Genomic DNA, 23089 nt, shown 5'->3' with positions numbered 1-23089 from the left:
AGTCTCTTTCTCGGGTTTCCTTGTCTCTGGGAGAAATCTCTCACTGTCGCCGAAGGTAGACCGCCGATTCAGGCCCGAGGCCCGCTACCATTTTTCAGAGCTATGGCTACCTTTGCGCCTACCAATTTTCCCTCAGACGTCGGCGAGAAACCCCACCAGGAGCCCCCACCACAGCATCTCCAACACGGACCCTTCTCCCATCAACTCAACCCGCCAACCGCGCCATACACGTCGAATCCACCGCAGATATCACGACGAGCTTCACGCGACCTCCGGCCCCAGCATTCCAACGGCGCAATGGCGGGCGCAAACGGTCATGGACCCATGGCAGTGCCTGGCGGGCGCATCAACGGCCAAGAGCATCGAGCAAACTTGCGCGACATGGGCTTTGCTGGCCCGCGCAGTCCGCCAAACAACAAGAGTAGGTCGCGGCAACGCCCAATGTGTGCACACAGCGGCTGACAAGGGCAGATACCTCACACGTGCCCTGCAAGTTCTACCGGCAAGGCGCATGTCAGGCTGGGAAGGCGTGTCCGTTCTTGCACTCCGATGAGCCGCTGACAGAGCGAGCGCCCTGCAAGTATTTCACAAAGGTGGGACAATTGCAAGAGACGATGGATTGTTACTGATTGCCCAAACAGGGAAACTGCAAGTTCGGCCAGAAATGTGCTCTCGCCCACATCCTCCCCAACGGCCATGTCGTGAACCGCGGAAATGCCGGCGGCCACTTCAGCCGCATGAACATTCCACACCACCAGGAGCTACCTATGAACAGCTCGCTGCTTACCATGCAGGCGCACATGGGCGGTATGCAGCCCGGCTATCCTTACGCCATGCCCGACGAATACGCGAACCAGAAGAACCAGTACGACATGATTCCGACCATTGACACCACTTTCTCTTCCCACCCAGGTTCCAACTACGGCTCGCCGCCAAACGAGAACGGCCGACTTCCAATATCGCCAACCCAAAAGGGCTTGAGTGTCATGGATGTAGGACTCCCAGCCTCGTTCGACAGCCAGGGTGTCTCCACCATGGCACGATATGGCCCCATCGCCTCCTCTGTACCCGCCAAGTTCCTTGCAAACTCTCCGCCATCATCATACCAAGCCGACTCGCCTGCTCTCCGAAACCTACACGACTCTGCATTTGGAGATGGTCTGCGGAGAGGCATTGCGGGATTGGGATCATCCCCGCCAGAATCCGTCGAGCAGCCAGTGGGGCGGAGGATGCTACATTCCGAGCTTGCTGCTAATCGGTCTCGGGGTATCATGTCTTCAAGTGTGGGCGCGCGTCCGACGTACAAGGACGAAGAATGGGATGAGACGGACATGATTGGCAAATTCGAGGAAGACCTACTGCCAAACTCGCTCAGCGATCTTCTCACACCCCAGGAAAAGATGCGCCGCTTCTCCCGTGACCAGGGCGAGAGCGATAACCGCACCTCACAATCCAGGTTTGGTGTATCGCCAACAGCATCGGACCTTAAATATGGATCCCCATCGGCCGCAACCGCCTCACCCTCGCGCTTCCAGTCCATGTGGGCCAAGCCGAGAGGACCGACCTACGAGCAAGGGTTTGAATCAGGTTCCCTCCCAGGTCAGTCAGCTTTCGGACACGTCGGCTCACCACTACGCAACTCAAGCCTCCACCCGGGAGCCAGCCCTTCATTGCGCGCTATGAATCGACCGACTACTGGTGATATGAGCCCTTACCTAGCTTCGCCTCCCCGTCAAGCTTCCATGAGCATGATTAGCCAACAACTGCAGCGAACTCGACTATCATCTCGTGAAGAGACTGGCATCACCAGCAACCCCGTCCATCCCGGAATCAACCGCGTTACCTCGGCATCCAGCATTGGTAGCTCCAGTGGGCGTCTTGGTATCGATCGTGCTGTAAGCAGCAGCAGCATTAACCGCGAGAGGATCGAGGAGGAGCAAGGTCTTTTCAGTATGGAAGAAGAGGACGACCTCAACAAGAGCAGGGATGGTGCCTCTACTACCTCCAGTACGAGCAACAAACGTTTGAGTGGTCTATCCTGGGGCAGTGGCGGCAAGGGCAGCCCGAACCTTGCACCTGTCGGCGGCCATCGCACTACTGGCTCATCTGGACTCGGAAAAGAAACGGGACCCTGGGGTAGCAATGCTTGAGTCGACGCATCAAGTATGTGGCAAAGATGAATCTGCCTAATTTCAACCCTCGGCTCGCTCTTTTAGCGACATGTTCACGACACCTATACCAAGGCATTCTTTCCTATTTCTACAAAAAAAAGGTTGGAAAACTTTCAGCGTTTCTGGCGACTTGCATACGGAGTGTGTTCCCCTTCACACAGATTCCTCCCTCCCTCTATATTCCACGGCATATACAAAAAGTCTCTTAGCTTTGGCTTAACACTGTCGAGCGGACATGGCTGGCGTAACACATGACGGGTGTCATCTCGTCCCCACTTTTCTTTTCACTGGAGTATTCTTTTTCTCAAATGGTCTTCATGAACAACGGAGTTCAGTAAGACTGCAACAATTTCTGGTCGCAGGTCTTCTACTGGTAATGTGGTGGACAAGGTTTACTGAGCACGAGTATTTACGACGGATATGAATCAGCATGGGTAGCTTAGATAAATGTATATATACTTGATACCTTATAAGAGGACTACTGATGAATAGATGTGTGCAATACCACGTATGATGGATTTGTCCGGTTTTTCTTAGATCCTGATGTGCAGCCTACATTAGAATCTAATTAAGAGACTTACAAAGACGAATAATATTGTGGATTCATAGGTCGTCTATTTAGATATTTCTTACTCACGGATTTTGTGGGAACTACTGTGATTACTGCCATGCACGTGCGCAGGAGTCCATCAAAGGACTTCATCCGTTTTAAAACGAATCTGTAGAGGGCTCTGTGCCGAGGGGAGTGAACACCTGCCTTGAAGACCAATATCCTAGGTTTAAATGATTCTGTCTTGGGAGAAGGGTATAAAAAATTCTACTGAAAGTCCATCTATCTCACAGCTTCGGCTTGGAGACTACACCCAAGGGTACATCATCTTTGCTTCTCTCCTTGAGTACTCGTCTCAAAATCTTCCCACTCGCACTCTTCGGTATCTCTTGGATAAACACAATACCACCTCTTAGTCGCTTGTGGTTCGCTACCTTCTTGTCCATCCAGTCCACTATAGCCCTAGCTTCGGCCTCTCCAGCACCAGCGTGGCTAGCCTGCGAGGCCACGATATACGCCCTGGGAACTTCTGTATGCTGTTGCTCGTCGTTGACCCCAATAACCGCTGCGTCATCTACAAGTTCGCTCTCCATAAGCTTTCCTTCGAGTTCAGCGGGTGGCACTTGGAAGCCCTTGTATTTGATCAACTCTTTGACTCGATCAGTGATGTAGAAATTATGCTGTTCGTCCTGAAAGCCGATGTCACCCGTTTTGAAGAATCCATCAGATGTGATAGCCTCTTTGGTCGCCGACTCGTTCTTCCAATATCCTTTGAAGATGTTGGGGCCGCTGAGCCAGAGTTCGCCTGCTTCGCCGGGACCGAGTTCTTTGCCGTCGGCTGAAATATACTTTGCTTGCATGTTTGGGAACATCTTTCCTACGCTTCCCACAGAACTGTACCACTCATCCCATGGCTTTGGCTGGGTATTAGCGGTTTACCCTTCTCCGATACAAGGACAAACGTACCTGGGTATGTGTCATTGGACTTGTTTCACTCAGACCATAAGCTTGGTTGATCTTAAGCTTCAGCCTTTTGTGCACAGCGTCGACCAGCTCTTTGGTCAGTGGAGCCGCGCCGCTCGTTATCATCTTGACTGACGAGAGGTCGTACTTGTCTACCATCTTATCTCTAGATAAACGCACGATGACTGGGGGTGCAACGTAAATAAACGTGATTTTGTGCTCTTGTATCGTTCGCAGAAAGATTTCCATGTCAAAAGCAGGCATTACTACAAGCTCGATACCGCGATGTAATGTTTGGTGCACCAAGCCGGTAAGACCTATCTTTGTTAGATTCTACTTCGGAAAGCACTTGCAACATACCGTATATGTGGAAGAACGGGAGTACTCCGAGAAACTTGTCGTTTGCTGACGAATACCAGTTTCCGACTGCTCCCTGTGCCAGGAGTAGATCTGCGACGATATTTCGATGGCTAAGCATAACACCCTTTGGTAGTCCCGTGGTTCCAGAACTGTAAGCAAGGAATGCCAAATCTTCAGGGTCTGCCCTCCTCCTGCGATAGCGCAGTGCACCTGATGTTTTTCGGATGCTAGTCCAATGCTTGCATCGATGTGTCTCATCCTTCTCGGTACCCAATAAGATTACTCTGTCACTTGGAATTCCAACCTTCTCTGCGGCCTTCAACGCGGTATCCAAGAAGGCCTTGGTTGTGACAAGTGCCTTAGCTCCAGAGTTCTCCAATTGGTAAGCCAGCTCATCTTTGGAGTACCCTGGGTTGGCAGGCGTGACGATGCCACCGGCAAAGAACGTTCCATAGATGACGGACGGTATATCGACATCGTTGGGTGCATATAATGCGAGGACGTCGTTTTTCTGCCAGTCCCAGAGATTCCTCAGGCCTTCACCAAACAATGTCGCATGGCTCTTTACATCAGCAAACGTGTATCGTCGGTCAGAGTTGATGGCGCGATATATGACTTTGTCGTCGGAGAAGTCGCGGTCTTTGCGATCGAACATCAGACCCCAGAGGTCGACACTCGGGATCTTTACATCCGGAAAAGGCGACTTGGTAGGCATCTTGGACTCGACAGCAGAAAGGAGTAACATGCACACGGTTGCGTCTGGAAGATAGTTTTCAGACAGCTATAGGATTTCGCATATAGCGATGTAGAGTAAACATGCATATTAGTCTATCGGCGAACTAGAGATGCATGGAGACGTTTGGTTGTGGGGAACCTCGGCTTTGAGCCTCATCACGTCGTCTACCCTTTGGCCCTATTGCCGAATCGCATTGCAACATCTATACTGCCTCTGGCGATATTCAACTCCCTTAACGAAAACTGGAGCGGTTCGAGGCAACAACATTTTTACAGCGCCATTGTGTAGTTGTAGCACTTGGAAGCCATGGAGCTGTGATTTCTTAACTTATTGACCTTGCAGTCCGTTACAAGAGTGAGCAACTCACATCTTACGTTCCAGCCACGCATTCGGCTCTGGGCTTCTCAAGATACGTGGATTGTAGATTGAAGCCTCTGGAACATTTGTCGGGACTATCAGGCAAACTCTTTGAGTCAGTGTATGCAAAATATCAGATAGTCAAAGGACGCGACCATCTTCATCGGTGCTAAAAAGTAGAAGGCAAAAGTTTGCTGCACCTATCTACGAGCAGCAACCAGCTCGTTCTAAAGCAATCGGTTGCTTCAGTTGACCTTTGGTCTAAGAACGTCATGGGAACGGTTTTGCGATGACAAACGCACTGCTGTCTCCGGAAGCAAGCAAGCGCCTGATAGCACAAAGTGCACCGAACGGCTTACATGTTTAGTTCGGTACATCTAGAGCATGCGAGCAACCGAGAAGCAATATATCCGTTAAGATTCAGGTCTAGACCATAGTTGCGCGGCTAGGCCTGGAGGGACAGACTGGGTGAACTGGTGATACAAGTACGGGTGTGTGTTGGTGTTACGACTTTAGCTAAATCGACGATGAGATCTGACGATGTAACAGTGCACATGGATAAGGGTCCAGACTATGGCAGCTTGACAGTGTTTGCTAGGATCCCACACACGCAGCGACTCAAGACCGGCCCTGTATTTGAATTGACGACTGTGATGCCGAGTTCTTGAGTGTTTGAATAAAGAAGCCATGCGGAGTAAATAGTGGACAGACAGAAGCCGCGGCTAAGGAACCCGTTCCCGCAGAAGGCGCACGGCCTCCAGAATGGTGGGGGAAGGCACAACGACCGAACGACTCCACAGACCCACACGCAGCCCTCCATCACAGTCCGACCAACCATCAGGGTGTTTGCCTGGAAGCTGGCCGTCCGCACGACTCTCGGAAAAAGGAAGAGAAAATACTCAACTACGGAAATAATCATCGTGTAGACGCCAACCGTGAGTTCACGACAGGTTCAGCTACATCCAAGGCTTACCGACACGCTCCCGATCGGTCTTGCAACCTCAACCTCCGTCAACCAACCCAGACTGCTGGGACGTCCCTCAGGCTCGCGGTGGGTGCTTCTGGATTGCGATTGGCTGGCTGGGTGCCGTGCCGTGGGGAGACTTGTACCGTCGAGGACCCATACAGCGTCATCGTTGAGGCGTGGACGGAAGAAGGGCAATTTCTCTGCAGCGTGATATCTGCACCACTTGGCCGTTCAGCTGGCAGGGAAGCCGGCCTTAAGCAAGTGTCACCGGTAGCTACTTCTCATACACAGGATGGGTAAGTGGGCCCCTCTTATATACGCATCCGTAACTTCCCCTCCCTGGCGGCCTTTCAACGCTTTTGCCATCTCCCGCGCCATCACGGTTCTGCTTCCTCTTACAACTTGACACTTTGCCTGCTGACTTCTGCCTACCAGACTCTGCAGGAGACAACTATCGTCCAAGCGACCGAGTAAGTACCCAAGTCCCTTTATCTCCGTTTCCTGCCTCCAGGCACAGGTCAGGTGGATAGCAAGGCTGCCGCATTGCGCGGCGTAGTAGGCGGGAGCGACGATCACGACATTGATGATGCCTACCTCTGAGCCTTTCCGAGGCAGTCGTCACCTTTCAATCCATCGCCCATCGCTGTCACGTGACCGTCACGTGATTGACGCTTTTGGCAACTGCCGCCGGGCGGCCTGTCGTTGACCAAGCTCCGAGCTGCCAGCCCTCACCTGCTCGCGCAACCTCTCCTCAACCCCATCAACCACGCGAGCCCGCAACTGCTCGCCATCGCCTAACCTTTAACAACCTCGCTCCCACCTCGACACATTGCGTCAATTTTGCAATCATGTCGTACGAAACTGACAACTATGAGCAGCGCGACCGCTCACCTCGTCGACGATCTCGCTCACCGCGACGCTCCAGACGCTCCTACTCCCCCCGTAGCCGCTCGCGCAGCCGAGAGGACTATCGTCGCACTGAACGCCGCTCGCGGTCCCCCAACAGTGGTGCGCAAGGTGCTGGAGGTTATCAATCTTACGGTGCTGGTCGAGGAGCTTCATCGCGACCCGTCGAAAACAAGGAAATGATGCAGAGTATTAGGGATTCTTCGCAACAAGACCGCCGTGTCTACGTCGGCAACCTGTCCTACGATGTCAAGTGGCACCACCTGAAGGACTTCATGCGCCAAGGTACGGGATGTGTTGCGCCGCGTCAAGAGCTGGACTAATGCGGAAATAGCTGGAGAGGTACTCTTTGCAGACGTGTTGCTGCTGCCGAACGGAATGTCAAAGGTAATGGATGATGGCTTGTCTTGATCGTGAGAAGGATGGAGGTTGACTGGCTTTTGCTTGGGTGTAGGGCTGTGGCATCGTGGAATATGCCACCCGGGAGCAGGCGCAGAACGCTGTTGCATCGCTCAGCAACCAAAACCTTATGGGCCGACTCGTATACGTTCGCGAAGACCGAGAGGCCGAGCCTCGATTCAGCGCCCCCGGCGGCGGCGGACGCGGAGACTTTGGCGGCGGAATGGGCGGACGCGGCGGCTATGGAGGTGGCTTCGGCGGCCCAGCTGCTGGAGGCGGTGCCGGACGACAGGTCTACGTCGCCAATGTTTGTACCCCTTTTATACTCCCAATGCTTACGTCGACAGCCTGTACTGACCCTACCATCTAGCTTCCCTATAACGTAGGATGGCAGGACCTCAAGGACCTCTTCCGCCAGGCCGCTAACAACGGTCAAGTGCTTCGTGCTGACGTCCATATTGCACCTGATGGCCGCCCCAAGGGTTCCGGTATTGTCGCTTTTGAGACACCTGAGGATGCCCGTAACGCCATTACTCAGTTCAATGGCTACGATTGGCAGGGCCGAAACCTAGAGGTTCGTGAGGATCGCTTTGCTGGCGCTCCTGGTGGCTTTGGTGGTCGTGGCGGATTCGGCGCCCGTGGTGGATTTGGTGGTGGCTTCGGTGGCCGTGGAGGATTTGGCGGCCGTGGCGGTTTTGGCGGTGGCTTCGGAGGTCGTGGAGGCTACGGCGGTGGCGGCTTTGGCGGCGGTGCTCCTGGTGGCCCTGCCTTCGACCCCAACGCTGCTCCCCCCGCGCCAAACCCATTCACAGACTACGCTACTGCAGGCGGAGAGCCCAGCAACACCATTTACGTCCGCAACCTACCCTGGTCAACCAGCAACGAGGACCTCGTCGAGCTCTTCACTACAATTGGCAAGGTCGAACGTGCTGAGATCCAGTACGAGCCCAATGGTCGCTCCCGGGGAACCGGTGTCGTCGAGTTTGCCCAAGCTGCAGATGCCGAGACCTCTATTGGTAAGCTCATTGACGCTCATTGCTTTTTACTCACTAACACATATGTAGCCAAATTCACTGGATACCAGTACGGTGGTAGGCCTCTTGGCTTGGCCTATGTCAAGTACACTAACGTGGGTAACGGCGATGCCATGGAGGGTACCGAGCATACTGGTGGATTGACCCAGGATCAGATTATGTAATGGGATCAGTCTTGTACGGTATTTCTTCAAAGCGCAAGCATCAGAGGTTCGATGCACACGGATTCCTATCTGCTCTTGTTAGGAGCATCGTCATGTTAGGAACTACTTTTCTCTCAAGTCTCACATGTACACACATGACGGAGCTTTGAAGGGATTATGCTACCTGGTCTTGGTCATGGGCATGTTTTTGTAGCGGACCAAAATTTCCTTATTACTCAAAAAGGCTCGGTGTCGAAATGGAATAGTCACCTAATGGTTTCATAGCCCTGGCCTTCAGCAATCACAATTTGTCACTATGCACTCATTTTCTTGAATCTGGCAACAGTAGGCCAAGCTATTTGTTATTGCTGTAGCATCTTCATCATCCACTCGTAAACAGCCCACTGAACGGCATTAACCACGAACGCCCGTATACTACATATCCCAAGGCCGCGGAAGAAAACGCCTGCGCCTTCTGTCCGGTAGGCCTGCCTGGCAATCTCGACAGAGCTCAAACGCGTCCTAGGTGTTTCTGCTCCTAATAGCGAGCTCTGTTCACCGTGTTGTACGGGTGCATGTAGTACCTGCGTTTGTACCCTAGTCTTGATAACATCCAGCGGAAATATGGATGCCCATGTTATCACTCCAGCCAGACCTCCACACAGCAGCACTTTCATAGCCGTTTCCCTATCTGAATCGTCTGGTGAGCTCCAGGCTTGTTTCGAGAGTTCGTAAGACCAGAAACTAAGTAATTGGTCAGTCAATGTTCTTTGTCGTTGTTCGATCGCAATAACAGGTAAATACTGACTAGAAACCATATCCTACTGCATCTCTCACACTAGTAATTCCGCCCCCGTAGTACAAGCCCCTGATGCCTTCCGCCTTCCACACATCTCTCGCTACACTCCATGACGTCGTTGTCGCGCTCGTGGCAACTTGTGCACGGCACTTGACGAGTTCAGTGGGTGCGCTGACCACGAAGGATGCGAGGCCGCCTGTTGCACCTGCTAAAAAGACTTTGGAGAAGTTTTGAGGAGAGGCAGGAGAGTCGTTAAGGAGCGAGAGAGTGCGATTGTATGTCATGAATAAAAGGGCGTTGAGCGCGCCGTAAGTCAGAATGGGTGCTGTTGCGCCTATACTGGACAAGTCAAGTCAGCCTAGTGATCTTGGGGTTGTTTGCTTGATATATTCACTCACCTCTTACGAGAGTCCCGGCATTTTCAAGTTGTCCCTTGTACCCCTGCGATGCTGTCACCGCACCTGTCGCCATTGTAGCTTCGACATTTTGCGCTGATTTACCAGCTTGCAGACGCGTCTTTATTAGGTCAAGAGGGTTGCCAATAATTATGCCTGCTGCGCCGGATACGTAGCCCGCCCAAAAATCCGCCGACATGGTTTTCTTCAAAGGGCTGTGAAGGAGACAGATTGGAGGGGTACTTGGGGAAGGGTTGCTGGAGAGATGCGGGTTGTGGGGCACGAGGTTTGGATGCCGAGGCATATCGTAAGAGAGATTGTCATAGTAAACAGATGCCTTGAAGATGCGCACATAGCGTATAATTGGCAATTGTTCTGATTGCTACTAACTTCGTAATTGACGTCTCGCATACGGCGGGTATCCAGGAACGCTCTTTACCTAGGCATCTCAATCCATTGTTATGCATGTTGATGGACAACGAACTACCTTGGATTAGAGGCTGATTTGGGTCCGGGTTCCATCGAGGGTACTTGTAGTGTAATTCTGGAAACATAAATCTGAGTACCCTGCATCGTAGATTGCATAGATCATGTTTACTTTATTGGCGATCCATCCAGTTTCTCACGGGACGCTTGACGTCGTTCGTGCGCTCGACAGCACCAACGAATAAGCAACAAGTGAAGAACACCATGACATCCTGCTGTCTTTCCGATGATTAAACTCGATGTACAGGCTGGTTTGTGGCACGATCTAGATTGGCGTGCAAGAAGCCCAATAAGCTGCACTCGGTTTGTATGTGTCATTCGTGGTGGCGTTGGCATGTCGACCCGACCCGAATGATTCATGAGCACTGACCTTATGAGGCTGAGACACAAGTGACTACGTGCCGATCACCCTCACCCCGCCGCCACCCAGAGCTCACTTACTTACCTCTACCCTCGCGCCACTCTCATTGTTCAGTCACTACTTATTCCTTCCTCTTCACTCGTGTCTGGAGCCCTCGGTTCAGCCTGGCGACACTCCTGTCTTTAACCTGTCGCGATAGACCATGAGCGTGCGACTGAGGCCATTGTTTCGAGATCAGTTACACGGTATGTTTGGCATTTATTACGATACAGAAGGCGCGCCCGTACTTGGCTCGTCGAGGTTCTATCAGGCTGTACCATACGCTGGTGCGGGTGGTAGCCTTGAGCGCCCTAACCATGGTTCGTCGTCCACATAACTAATAATGGCCCAGTGTCATCTGCACAATAGCACCCAAGTCCGTACGACGAACACGCACGAAAGCTAAACCCCATTTCACTCGCCGAAAACGATCAAATGCCTTCACAACCGCCCGACTCCGGCTGGGACTTCAGCTCCGTTATCAACTTGATAGACTCGGGAGCCCAAGACGTTAGCAGCCCAACGCTTCGGCCTGCGGCGCCACCCAAAGCTTCTGGGCTGAAAGATGGAGGAATACGCCTAGGAAGCTTCTCCAAGCTATTCGAAAGCTTAGGCTTTGCCGATACCGACGCCGCGCCACTGCCGCCACTCGATCCTGAGTCCGAACTGAGCAACTCTGATGAGGCGTTACTACCATCCCCCACTTTAGAGTCCACCAAGACGCCTGCCAATCATATCGAGAGTCCAGACGAGGAGCCCATAGAGAATACGGGTTTGACCAAGACCCAACGGAAGAAGGCTCGCAGACGTGCCGAGAAGGAACTGGAAGAAGAGCGAAATCGTCAACAGGCTGTTCAAGACACCTTGGCTCAGCTTGCAGAGGAGCGCGAGCAAAGAAAGCAGCAAGCACAACAAGCGTTATTGCGGAAGCAATTGAACGATAATACCGACATTAATACCAAGGTCGTTGATGTGCCCGAAACGCCATCCAAGACCTCCCGAACACACTCGCGATCCAACGTGGGCGCTAAGATCAGGCCTGCGACTCCTACCCCGGTAGCAGCACAGGATACATCCGAAGCCCCTCAAACGCAACAAAAGCAGCCCAGGACCCCCAAGTCCCGCCCCAGCATACTCAAGCGGCCTTCTGTGGCCCAGCCAGCAACCCCTCGACCCCTTCAACAAGTGCCGGTCGTAGTTCCTTCCACTGCACCCGCACCCGCCCAGATCCAATACAAGCCATTTGGCACACCTGCACCAAGCCAGGACACTTTGGCCGAGGCTCAACAACTGCCCCGTGCCATCACACCAGTACATCATGGTCTTGTTCCCCGCACTGTTCGACCTGTCACTCTACCACGAACTTGCTCCCAACCTGCTGTTGCTCAACAGCCACCCACTACCCCAACGCCAAATGTTGCCTCACTCAGTGGACGGCGACCATCGCTCGCGATTAGATCGCAAGTAGAGCGTCATTACCATTTGTTTAACAAATTGTTGAACACCTTCCCCGAAGACCGAAAGTGGCTAGTATCGCCTATGCAACTTCTCAGTGAGCGAGAGTCGGCGCATGGATTGCATGTCTTTGTTGATGCCTCGAACATCATGATAGGGCTGAAGGACATGCTCCGAAACCACGGATTGCGACATGATGCGTACGACATGTCATTCGACAGTCTTGCGCTTCTGATGGAGCGTCGCCGGCCTGTCGCAAAGCGTTTCTTTGCTGGGTCGCACCGTGAAGCCAATCCTCTGCCACATGTGGCCAAGTTGGTTGAGACATCCAAGGCCGTCGGTTACGACAGCATCATGCAAGAGCAGGTACTCATTGTACGCGAAGACTCGGACAAGAAGAAATTCTTCAACGATGTCAAGAAGATGGGCTGGCACAAGGCTACTCAAATGCGTGCTGAGAGCGGCAGCGACTCTGAAACGGGTCCGCCGGCTCCCAAGACACCTTCAGCCCCGAAATGGGTTGAGCAGGGTGTCGACGAGATTCTTCACTTGAAGATGTGTCAGAGCATCATTGATACCGAAGTGCCGAGCACCATGGTTCTCGCGACTGGAGATGGGGCTGTTGCAGAGATGTCGGACGGCTTTCTTGCCCACGTTGAACGGGCCCTGAAGAGAGGCTGGAAGGTGGAGTTGATTAGCTGGGGACAGCAGATCAACAGTGGATACCGGAAGCGCCAGTTCAGGTCCAAGTGGGCGGAACAGTTCACGATTATCGAACTCGATGAGTTCTTGGAGGACCTTATCGACACACCCTAGGATAGTGATGGACATACGTGACTTGATGTTTTGATGGAGGATGCGTTTTGTGGATGTTAGCACGCGATACGATATACGAACGAGCATGGCGTTTGCATGTCGGCTTGACTGGGTTTTTTCTCAAACGGTCATGGACAGCTTCGGCTTGGTTTGTAGAGCGAGTTTTGTATTGCATCTTTCTGTGAAAGTATCGGCGTTTTCATTATGTAGCATTCTCAGCGCGTCTGATGGATGTAGAAGTTCAGATTTTCTTTAATTATATACGGAGTGGATTTTGTGACAGAGGGCACTTTCCGTTCATTGGACGACTACAGACAACTTCACGGCGCGTCCTGGCCAAAGGGTACAAAACGGTACAAACGGCATTGCTCCGTGCAATGCGGTACCTGAATATCATCCTTACATGGTTCTTTAATGGAGTCTCCTCCGTGCCTCCCTATTGACTCTTCCGAGACTTCCGAGATCAGCATTGCAGTGTTCATGGCGATCAGCGACAACCTAAGCTCGCGTGCCGAACGGCAGCGAGACGGCAAGAAAGCGATGTGCAAGGGGAAGGAAAATTACCCGACTCCCGCCTTTGCAGAGCGCGACAGTTTATGTGCGCTCGGGCCTTGACGGGGTCCGAGACCGCGTACGAGAGGTGAAGCGGGAAAAGAAGAAATCAAAAGACTGGATACGTTGAATACGAGCCTACTGGGTTCTGCGCGACATTTTCGCGCATGTTGTTCCTCGCGTGCAAGACCGTTCTTGGATTCTTTTTAGTGAAACACTCGTTGACGCCGTGTTTTGTTCTTCCGCATCAAACGGGCGGAGAGACTGCGGGCGGGTGGTTTGTTTCGCACATTGTCGTTGTTGGGGCAAACTGAGTCAATGCACGGGCATGGCATGTTATGGCATTGTCAGTGTAAAAGGGGATGATGTACATGGCATTGTTGGAGAAGGGACGTGGAGAGTCAGACAAAGGCAGGAGGGAAATTGCGATGGTCGCGATCTCGACTCTTCTTTTGTGACTTGGCCTTGAAATGGAACGTTTTCTGTTTAATCGAATTTTATTGGATTGAGTTTTCTTTGACTCGCTAAGAGGTTTTTTTCTTGACCGCTGACTAGCTTGGGGAAGGCGAATGTCGTGAAGGGTTGGCATGGAGGTTGTGTTCGTCCGAGCCTCCGCCCTGCTTAGGTCCGAGATGGCGAGATGCATCGGCGATTGGGCAGCGGGCGGATCGGACAGGAAAAAAGAAATTGCGCATGGCATGAGCAGAGGGCCGTTTAGAGGCGTGCGGGTGGAACCATGGCAATGGAAAAAAGGGCCCTAGGACTTTGCATGTGTGTGCAGCCAAGAGGGTGAAGGGTAGCACGGCTTGCGGATCTTACGAGATGCCGAGGGCGCCTATTCAGACGACGTCGCGAGGGTACGGCAGAGTACAGTCAGCGGTGGCTTTTTCGCGCAGGTCAAGGTGGAGGGGTGTGATTGGTAAGTAGCGTGCAAGAGGTGAGAAAGTTTAGCAATGCAGTGGAGCCCGGGGCGGACAGGTGGTGAAGGTGCAGCGCATGTTTCGTGTTCCTTTGAGGCTGGGGGTGGTGGCCTTGTGAGACGATGATGACTGCGACAGCGCAGCAAGGCTTACCAGCAGATGCCCGTATCTCGTAAACAAGACGACAGGGATGTACAGGTCGATGGTCGTCGATTGGGTCCAGTTCCTTCACGATGTGCTTGACGGCACGATGCCGTCACCTGTATGTTGATGTCATGACAGGCTCACCAAGCGTCTAACGCACCGCCGCATCGCTCTGGCGCCAGTCCAGCAGCAGTTTTGCAGAGACGGGCCCTGTAGGCGATGACAAAGCCATGCGTGACGGAAGACCGAGAAACGTGATAGCGATGAGTGCTGCAAGGGTCACATGCATGCAGATACAGCCCTGGAGTAGGCTGCCTGCCTGTCGCATGTCAGCAACCATGGTCGAGGTGAAGGGTCGTGTCTCCACGGCCACGATGCCATGTGTGTGTGTGTGTGCATCACAGAGTTCAACCACGGCTACGCAGACTGCTTGGCTCGGCCGTGACGGGCAGCGGGTCGAAACATTGATGCGAATCCTGGCGCAAAGACACAGCGTCGTCGCGTTGTAAACGAAATTGAGAGCACTTGGGCCCTAACCAGCTCCGTCGTAGCCGCTCACGTCGCGGACCTAATTTGACCCCCCGGCACTGTGCAAGCCTCAGCCATCCGGAGCTTCCACTAAGTTACGGCTGCCTTTCATAATCCTTAGTCCGCCCTCTTCCGCTTTCCTTTCCCTCTTGTTCGCCCGCCCACCGTCTTGCGCAGCTCCAAAAGACAAGACAAGACCCGACGACTCCCCCCGCCTTTGGTCGCCTGTCTGTTGTTGCCCTGTAACTGCGCCACAGACCATCACCCCCCGAGCGACCGAGTCCTTTGTCACCTCACCACCATTTCACCATGACCAACAAGAGCTACCTCGCATTCCTCGACAACAGCACCGCGTCCGACATGCTTTCGCGCACCTCGGTCCCCGGCCTGTCCGCCCTGCCCAGTCTTATCCCCCATCGCGTGCGTAGGAAGTGGAGGGCTACCAAGTCGCGCATACGCAGTCGCCAGGCCCCAACGTCATCCATCGCCGGCCTCGAGACGTCCTTCTCGCCCTCGGACACGCTGCGTTCGCTGCGCACCCACTCCTGGTCCATATACGATGCCCAGTACCTCTTCCTCGCCATCGTCGCCATCTTCTCCCTCTCCGTGAGCGAGGCGCCTGGGCCCTTTGCCAAAACATTCATAGCCACGCTGCTCATGACCGGCCTGTGTTTGCCCATTACACGACAATTTCTCCTCCCATTGCTCCCTACTCTTACCTGGCTGTTCCTCTTCTCGAGCTGCAAGTACGTATCATCTTTCTTATCCAACACGTAAACTCGCAGAACGAGCTAACCTCCGCCCCAGATACATCTCCGCCGACTACCGCCCTGCCATCTGGGTCCGCGTCCTCCCCGCTCTCGAGAATATCCTCTACGGCGCCAACCTGAGCAACATTCTGTCCGCACACAAGCACACAGTCCTTGACATCCTCGCCTGGTTGCCCTATGGAGTCGTACACTACGTATCGCCTGTTATTGTCAGTGGATGCATGTTCATTTGGGGCCCCCCTGGCACCCTACCCATCTGGGCGCGTGCTTTTGGCTACATGAACATCACAGCTGTTCTGATCCAGATCGTCTTCCCATGCTCGCCTCCTTGGTATGAGAACTCATATGGATTGGCCCCCGCCAACTACAGTATCCCTGGAGACGCCGCGGGACTCAAGGCAATCGACAAGCTGACTGGAATTGATATCTACACTTCCACCTTCCTCGCCTCACCCATGGTCTTTGGTGCTTTCCCCTCATTGCACTCCGGATGGGCTACCCTGGAGACGCTGTTTATGGGACATGTCTTCCCCAGGCTGTTCCCCGTATACGTTTTCTATACCATGTGGCTTTGGTGGTCAACTATGTACTTCTCTCACCACTACGCCGTTGACCTGGTAGCTGGCAGTCTGCGTAAGTTCCTGTTTTTACTCCCATCTCTACCATGGCTAATCTTTCCTAGTTGCTGGTGTCTGCTACTTCTTTGGTCGCGCCAAGTTCCTCCCTCGCCCGCAATCCGACAAGGAGTTCCGATGGGACTACGACTACGTCGAGATTGGCGACCCCATGGACGGTGCTGGCTACAGCATGCTCGACATCTACGAGGAGTTCCAGCCTCACTCCGACTCTGACGACTGGGCCAGCGGCTCTTCCTCATCTTACTCTACTGGTGGCAGGAGCCCCATCGGCGCTCGATCCCCTACCGACGACTCTCAAAGCCTCTGGGAAGGCGACACAGTTGGATCCGATACCGAACACACCCTCCGCAAAGACTAAGACCACGACTATCTACATCTACATCTCTCGCCACAAACTTATACTCATCCCTACGTACGCACATCACCTCACGTCCTCAGGTGACGGCCTTTACGACCTATGCATTGGAGCGGAGTTTTATTGTTTGCGAAGCATTTCAGCGATCCATTCTATAATCATGGATTTGACGGCATAGAATCACTGGCGTCGGCAGAAGACGCTGCAGCATGCATCGGGGAACCACACCATTCTTCTCGTGGATATCCCCTTCTAGCGCCACAGTGCGCGGTTTATTGTACCCCCTTTTTGATACCCAAGTCGGTCGCTTACTTTGGCTTATTGGCACTGTAAAAAGCTTTACAGTCATGTTGTATACATTCGCTCCAGCGCCCGGCCGCCGCCCCTTTCTCCTTTTTTTGAGCGGCTGGATGTCTGCAATAGTGGGATTTGACGATGTTGAGGGTATGAATTGAAGGAAGACAATGCATTTGTTCCAAATGCTGCATTGATCTCACCATCACTATGGGCGGTATGAATGGCTGGTTTGAGCCTACCGCCTCGGAATGGGAATATTATTATTAGTGTAATGCTTAATGGAATGGAAACGGTTAATGAACCAATATCATGGACAACACCGTGCATCAGTTGTAGTGCTGTATTAGTGAACTCAGCAACACTCAGCATGGAACACGGAAGGAGTACTGTTCTTGCGTAGCGGTATAGCCACTATCAGCCCTCGATTTGTATACATGTCACTCGTATCAAGCCATGTTCCCTAGCGCCAGTAGATGCTCACTAGACACACGTTTCGCTAACACAAAACACTTGAACGCACATTTCCCTCCAGGGCGGCTACCTAGAACAAGTCCAACAGGTCCTGGTTGCTCTTCTTGCTTGGCTCGCCGCCTAGTTGCTGTGTTGGTGGAGGGGGCTGGCTTGTTTCCATGCTCATGCTTGCGAATCCATTCATAATATCGTCGTTGCTCATCTGCGTAGCCTGTGCAGGTGCTGCGGCACCACCACCTCCATCTCCAAACAAGTCTAGCAGATCGTCCATGTTTGATTGTTGTTGAACAGGCGCGTTTACTGCAGGAGAGGCGACACGTTGGGGGGTTCCTGCCAGTCCTTCAAGACCCGATGAGCCGTGTGTAGGTTGCTTCTGCATTGAAGCGGGCGCAGAGCCGTCAAAATCAATGTCCAAGAGGTTCTCCACGTTTGAAGGCGCTTGTCCACTGACTGCTGCCGCTGCTGCTGCCGCTGCAATCGGATTTTCTCTTGCTTCTTCTTGTTGCTCTTCAATGGCAGCTCGTTGCATCGCCTCTGCGCCAAATCTGCCTTGTCCAAGGAAAGCCTCTGGTGGCTTGTGGTACACCGAAGCCAGTGTTGACAGTTCTGTAAGCAGAGTCTCTAATAGCTGAGGAGGCAATGATCGTATTGTGGAAGAGATTGGGGGTTTGTCGGAGAGTACAATTTCCTTGGTGATCTCGGGATCACTGGACAGTAGTCGCCAATAGACGTATGCTCGATCTCGGATATCTGGGTTGTCATTGTCTGCAGTCGCGGCCTGGAGGACCTTCGTCACGAGGCCCTGTGCCTGATCTGGCTTCTTCAAGAAGAGCTTGACAACTGCTGTGAGTATTTGAAGTTGTGTCTGGCGTATGTTAGCTCCTGTAGTACTCCGCCATGCATTTTCAGACATACTTGAGTGAACTCCTCGGCAAATGTGTCGACAAAATTCGACAGGATCTCACCGGCATTGTTGATCTTTTCCGCGTACTCTCCAACGATCCAGATAAGAGATGCTCTGGCGTTCGGCTCGTCCAACTCATCTATGCACTGGCAGAGTGTCGGTATTATGCCTTCATAACCAGGGTATTTGCGGAAGATATCCTTGATGACCACAATCGCCTCCTGAACGACGTAGTTGACTTTGGTGTTGATGAGGTCCAGCAGCGTGTTGACGCACTTCTCGCTTGCGCTCTCGATCTTAATCGCGACCTGTCCAATGGCTTTGACTGCTCGTCGCACGAAATCCATATCCACTTCCATGGCGTACTCCTTCAGCTCGGCCAGTAACTGATCGACATTCTTGTCATTCGCTATCCGCACCATTATTTCCAGCTTTTGCATCTTCAGGTACGGCGGGTCATTGTATTTGCAGAAGAAAACGCGCATCTCTTTGCTGAGAATGTCTGGCTGTTTCTGGAGCAGTAGGTCGATGTTCCGGAGCGCAACGTATTGTACTTCGGGAGCAGAAGACACGAGTGTGACTACAGTTTGTTAGTGATGGCCTGTTCTGCGTCTGTCATCAACATACCTAGTGGCGGAGCCATCTTCTTCGCATACGACTTCATCATCTCAGGAGAGATGTTTCGCATATGCAGGAACACAACCTTGACGGCTGCCAAGACGACACTTGGATTGACGTGCTGAAACTGTGGAACAACTCTTTCGCAAATGTGCTCTGCCTCCTTGATATCCACTGGCTTGTAGTCCGCGAGAGTAGTAAGGAGAGTAACTCTGCCCCACTCTGTACACTCGTTCAGCGCCAAAAGCATCTTCTTCAGTTGTTGTGATGAAATGACGAGAGCTTTGGTTTCCGGTGCTGCCTCCTGAATCTCTACCAGCGCAGTGACCGAGTTTGCGACCACCATGGGGTTTGGGTCGCCAACAAGTTCCTGCAGCTGTTCTAGGAAACCGTTCTCGATGCACATGTTGGGTGCGAGATCGAAGAGCTTAGCCACGCACAGAGCTGCGGTTTTCCGTACATATGGAGATTCGTCTCTGAGTGTTTTCCGCAAAGGTTCCTCCATGTAATCAGTCATCTTATCCACGCGGATGCAGCCCATAGTTCGGATCGCCAATGCTCGTATGAGTGGGTTTGCGTCTTCGGAGTCTTGCACGAAAGTGTTTACGGCGAGAATGCAGAGGTCGGGATGTGATTTTGCGTAATTCCTGGTGCATGTTGTCAGTTTCCGCTTGATGCGCAGCCTGGTTTGTACGCACATGAGGTATAGATATACCAGCTTCTTCTGGTCAAGGTCCCCAGTTGCAATGTTCTTCAGAACGTCAGGGAAGAGCGCCGAGACATCCTTGCCCAAAGTCATGGACATGATAGTCTTCTGAATGGCTTCTTTCCTGACATAGTCTTAGTATTTGCTCCAAATGCGTCTTATAGTTCCATGTGCTCACCGTTCGTAAGCATATTGAGAACTAGGGCAATAGTCAGTTATGAACAGCTAAACCGGTTCTTGGGTGATCATACACCAGACCTGCCCTCAATTCAAACGTCTCTCCCTTGCGCGGGGGCGCGAATGCGCCTCTTATCCTGTTGACAGCCATCTTTGTAGGACCGCAGAGGCCAGTCGCTCAGCCAAACCCCTCCGACTCCGGCTCGTAAGGTCTGCAACCTGTGCTGCAAGGGGCGGGGTATTCGAGGCGCAGTCTCTTGAGATTGTATGTAAGGGTATCCGAAATTCGGCGTCTCTGGGTCGGGCGGCGTTGCAGAGGGATTATGCGGGTTATGTCAATGCTCGTGGAGCTTCGCGATTGCCAGACTGCCACCTTGAGGACATGGTCCGTGCACATTTGGGGCCCCATCCATGTATCGCATCTAGCCCAGCCCGGAAGTGCTTCGACGCTCCCGCTGCGCTCACTGTTGCACCAAAACATCAACATGGTAAGTTGAGCATAGCAGCCCGTCTACACTGCAACTCTAATGCGAGATGGTAGCCTTCCAATTTACCGAACCTACGTCGACTGTTCGTTGAGGCGCGCAGCGAGTCCGAGGAGAGCGCGTACTCGAGGAAAGCTGTGCGTTCTCTCCAACATTCTCAATCTTGGTAACATCGTCAAGCTGATGCGAACTCAGTTCTACAATCTTGCCATATTCATGTCATCAATCGCCGTCTTTAGCTTGGTTGCACAGCGAATGACTTCTGCAAAGGCCATCGGCTGAGTACCTGAAGGGCCAATCACCACATAGCGAAAGTCCTACCGAATTGATCTCGTCAAGAACAAGTGTAATGCTCCTCACACAGCCCAAAGGAGTAAGCGATTTCTGGTGCCCTTCGTAATGGGGCGACCATGTGGCCGGCGCTTACACGGACAGCCATCTCCCTTGGCGCTTGCAACATAGATGTCGCAAAATTAGATGATACATTCTCCAACCAATCTAATACCGGGTGAATCAAAAGCCCACCGCAAGTGAGTGAGGCGCGGAATGATACCATTCCTCCTGTCTATTCCTGGTGTGCATGCATGGGACCCTGAATTGCGGCGAAGCAGCATCACACCGTATCGATAGGAGGACATGGTGCTTCATACTTGTCGACATATACCTCCTGTGAGGTAAGAATCTTCTGTATTCCAGACATGTTTCATTCCGCGGCCTCGAAATCACCAGAGCAGGAGAACGACACCAAAGACCGGTCCCGGATCCGAGCATCAACGAACTTCTATGACCGGATCGTGACTGATTGGTGGTGGTGGGAGATACTCAGCTGGATTATTAGTTTCGTCTGTGTGGCGGCTATATTGGGTGTACTGTGGTATTATGATGGTAGAAGACAGCCAGAACACTTGATAACAGGCATCACGCTCAACGCATACGTTGCAGTCTTTGCTGCGGTTTCAAAAGCAGCATTAATAATGCCTGTTTCCGAGGCGATTAGTCAGTTGAAATGGATCTGGTTCCAAGAGGAGGCTGCACTATGGGATTTCCAACTTTTTGACGCGGCCAGTCGTGGGCCTTGGGGTGCGACTATGCTACTTATCAGAACACGATGCAGGTAAGTCCTGGCAATGTACCCAACACTAGACTTTTACATACTGATACCTATGTAGGCATGTTGTATCCTTGGCTGCCTTGATCACCATACTAGGCCTAGCATTCGAGCCTTTCTTCCAACAAATCGTCACCTATCCCGATCGTACGATGATCGTTGGAGGTGGCTCGACATGGGCTGCATCAACTTTTGTACCCCAATCTCTACCGAGCACTCGCCGGCTTGGTTTTGACAACAATAACAGAGACCCGACAATGACTTTGGCGATCGACACCGTCCTCAACACCCCAGAAATTGCTATGAGACCCTCCACGGCGCAGTGCTCTACGGCAAACTGTACATGGCCTTCGTATGCCACACTTGGCGTCGGTCATACATGTCAAGACGTGTCTTACCTGCTCCAGTATATATGCGAAAACAACACAAAACTAGCCCTGCCACAACAAGCCGTCTCGGCGGTGGATCCCTGTGGCTACAAGGTGAACGATACGTTCGTTACTGGCGTCGAAGGTAATCTCGGTTTTCGCAAGGTGACCAGTTTATCGACGTTGGTAGTCGAAACATTTGATTTTGAATCTAGTGGCAACCACTTCTGGAACACCACAGCTTTTCACAATTCGACTCTACCTATCTTGGATTTCTATATCGCTTATACGCCAGGAGGTCCAGAAGCGGCGCTCAGAAACCAAACACCAGTATTGCTAGAATGTTTACTCACATGTAAGTAAAGTCGCGTCTCCAGGTCGCATGCATCGTCAGCTGATGCGAGTGATTGATTAGGGAATGTTCATACTATTGATTCCCGCATTGTCAATGGTATGCTACAGGAAAGGGTACTAGATACTGTCGTCGTACAGCCCCAGTCATTGGACAATAGCACCGCCTGGCCTATAACCGCTAGTTTGGGCTCGAACAACACATTCCAAATTCTCAATGGAAGCACTCAACTCCTCCGCGATTGGATCTTGTCGGATTTTCCCTTTTATCTGGATCAAGATCCTGCATACGATTTTGAGCTCTACTCTGGCATGTGGAACTTTCATCAGATCCCGCCCTACGACTTCGAGAGTCATATCTCCAACCTTACGAAAGCTATAACAAACGACATGAAATCACGGTCTTCTGGTATGAGGCTCATAGAAGGAATAGCGTGGAGCTCGGAACGTTTTGTGAAGATCCGCTGGGCCTGGATCACGTTGCCCGCCGTATCGCTCGTAGGAAGCTTGGTATTAATATTTGCAACGATTGTACAAGGAAGAAGGACCAAGGCGCCGCTATGGAAATCATCTTCTTTGGCCACATTACTACATGGCTTGTCGGAAGAAACTAGAAACCTCGTGGATCCAGATCTGTCTCCCAGTCAAGTTGAAGCCATGTCCGCAAGATTAAGGGTACGACTTTCGTCTCGGAGTGGAAGCGCGCGGTTGATAGCTTGAAGACGAAAACAGCCTGGTCGTCTATGTACAATTATTCGAG

General features: G+C 52.4%; 8 protein-coding genes across 8 annotated transcripts; 5 read left to right on the top strand and 3 right to left on the bottom strand.

Moving 5' to 3' along the window:
• Nucleotides 1-102: 102 nt before the first annotated feature.
• On the top strand, nt 103-2150 carry J4E82_007849 (uncharacterized protein; the record flags this gene model as incomplete). Its single annotated transcript, XM_051734090.1, has 3 exons — nt 103-421; nt 472-593; nt 642-2150. The coding sequence occupies 3 exons, from the start codon at nt 103-105 to the stop codon at nt 2148-2150; spliced, it is 1950 nt and encodes a 649-aa protein (XP_051586147.1).
• An 858-nt stretch (nt 2151-3008) lies between these two features.
• On the bottom strand, nt 3009-4759 carry J4E82_007848 (uncharacterized protein; the record flags this gene model as incomplete). The annotated part of the gene is made up of 3 exons (XM_051734089.1): nt 3009-3635; nt 3688-4001; nt 4045-4759. The coding sequence occupies 3 exons, from the start codon at nt 4757-4759 to the stop codon at nt 3009-3011; spliced, it is 1656 nt and encodes a 551-aa protein (XP_051586146.1).
• Nucleotides 4760-6952: 2193 nt separating this feature from the next.
• Nucleotides 6953-8607, top strand: J4E82_007847 (uncharacterized protein; the record flags this gene model as incomplete). The annotated part of the gene is made up of 5 exons (XM_051734088.1): nt 6953-7295; nt 7345-7397; nt 7465-7716; nt 7780-8425; nt 8474-8607. 5 exons carry the CDS (start codon nt 6953-6955, stop codon nt 8605-8607), a joined length of 1428 nt encoding a protein of 475 aa, XP_051586145.1.
• A 341-nt stretch (nt 8608-8948) lies between these two features.
• Nucleotides 8949-9979, bottom strand: J4E82_007846 (uncharacterized protein; the record flags this gene model as incomplete). Its single annotated transcript, XM_051734087.1, has 3 exons — nt 8949-9330; nt 9395-9719; nt 9784-9979. The coding sequence occupies 3 exons, from the start codon at nt 9977-9979 to the stop codon at nt 8949-8951; spliced, it is 903 nt and encodes a 300-aa protein (XP_051586144.1).
• Nucleotides 9980-11101: 1122 nt separating this feature from the next.
• On the top strand, nt 11102-12937 carry J4E82_007845 (uncharacterized protein; the record flags this gene model as incomplete). The annotated part of the gene is made up of 1 exon (XM_051734086.1): nt 11102-12937. The coding sequence occupies one exon, from the start codon at nt 11102-11104 to the stop codon at nt 12935-12937; it is 1836 nt and encodes a 611-aa protein (XP_051586143.1).
• Nucleotides 12938-15390: 2453 nt separating this feature from the next.
• On the top strand, nt 15391-16847 carry J4E82_007844 (uncharacterized protein; the record flags this gene model as incomplete). Its single annotated transcript, XM_051734085.1, has 3 exons — nt 15391-15827; nt 15889-16484; nt 16534-16847. 3 exons carry the CDS (start codon nt 15391-15393, stop codon nt 16845-16847), a joined length of 1347 nt encoding a protein of 448 aa, XP_051586142.1.
• An 835-nt stretch (nt 16848-17682) lies between these two features.
• Nucleotides 17683-20168, bottom strand: AP1B1 (AP-1 complex subunit beta-1; the record flags this gene model as incomplete). Its single annotated transcript, XM_051734084.1, has 6 exons — nt 17683-18477; nt 18528-19096; nt 19144-19781; nt 19833-19964; nt 20019-20039; nt 20092-20168. 6 exons carry the CDS (start codon nt 20166-20168, stop codon nt 17683-17685), a joined length of 2232 nt encoding a protein of 743 aa, XP_051586141.1.
• A 1032-nt stretch (nt 20169-21200) lies between these two features.
• Nucleotides 21201-23049, top strand: J4E82_007842 (uncharacterized protein; the record flags this gene model as incomplete). Its single annotated transcript, XM_051734083.1, has 3 exons — nt 21201-21616; nt 21672-22333; nt 22394-23049. The coding sequence occupies 3 exons, from the start codon at nt 21201-21203 to the stop codon at nt 23047-23049; spliced, it is 1734 nt and encodes a 577-aa protein (XP_051586140.1).
• Between the last annotated feature and the right edge of the window lie 40 nt (nt 23050-23089).

This window comes from Alternaria postmessia (assembly GCF_024291825.1).
Source record: "Alternaria postmessia strain BMP 2775 chromosome Unknown scaffold_57, whole genome shotgun sequence".
Classification (NCBI taxonomy): Eukaryota; Fungi; Ascomycota; class Dothideomycetes; order Pleosporales; family Pleosporaceae; genus Alternaria; species Alternaria postmessia.
The sequence above is the reverse complement of the archived record's forward strand: the minus strand, read 5'-3'. Positions and strand labels throughout refer to the sequence as shown.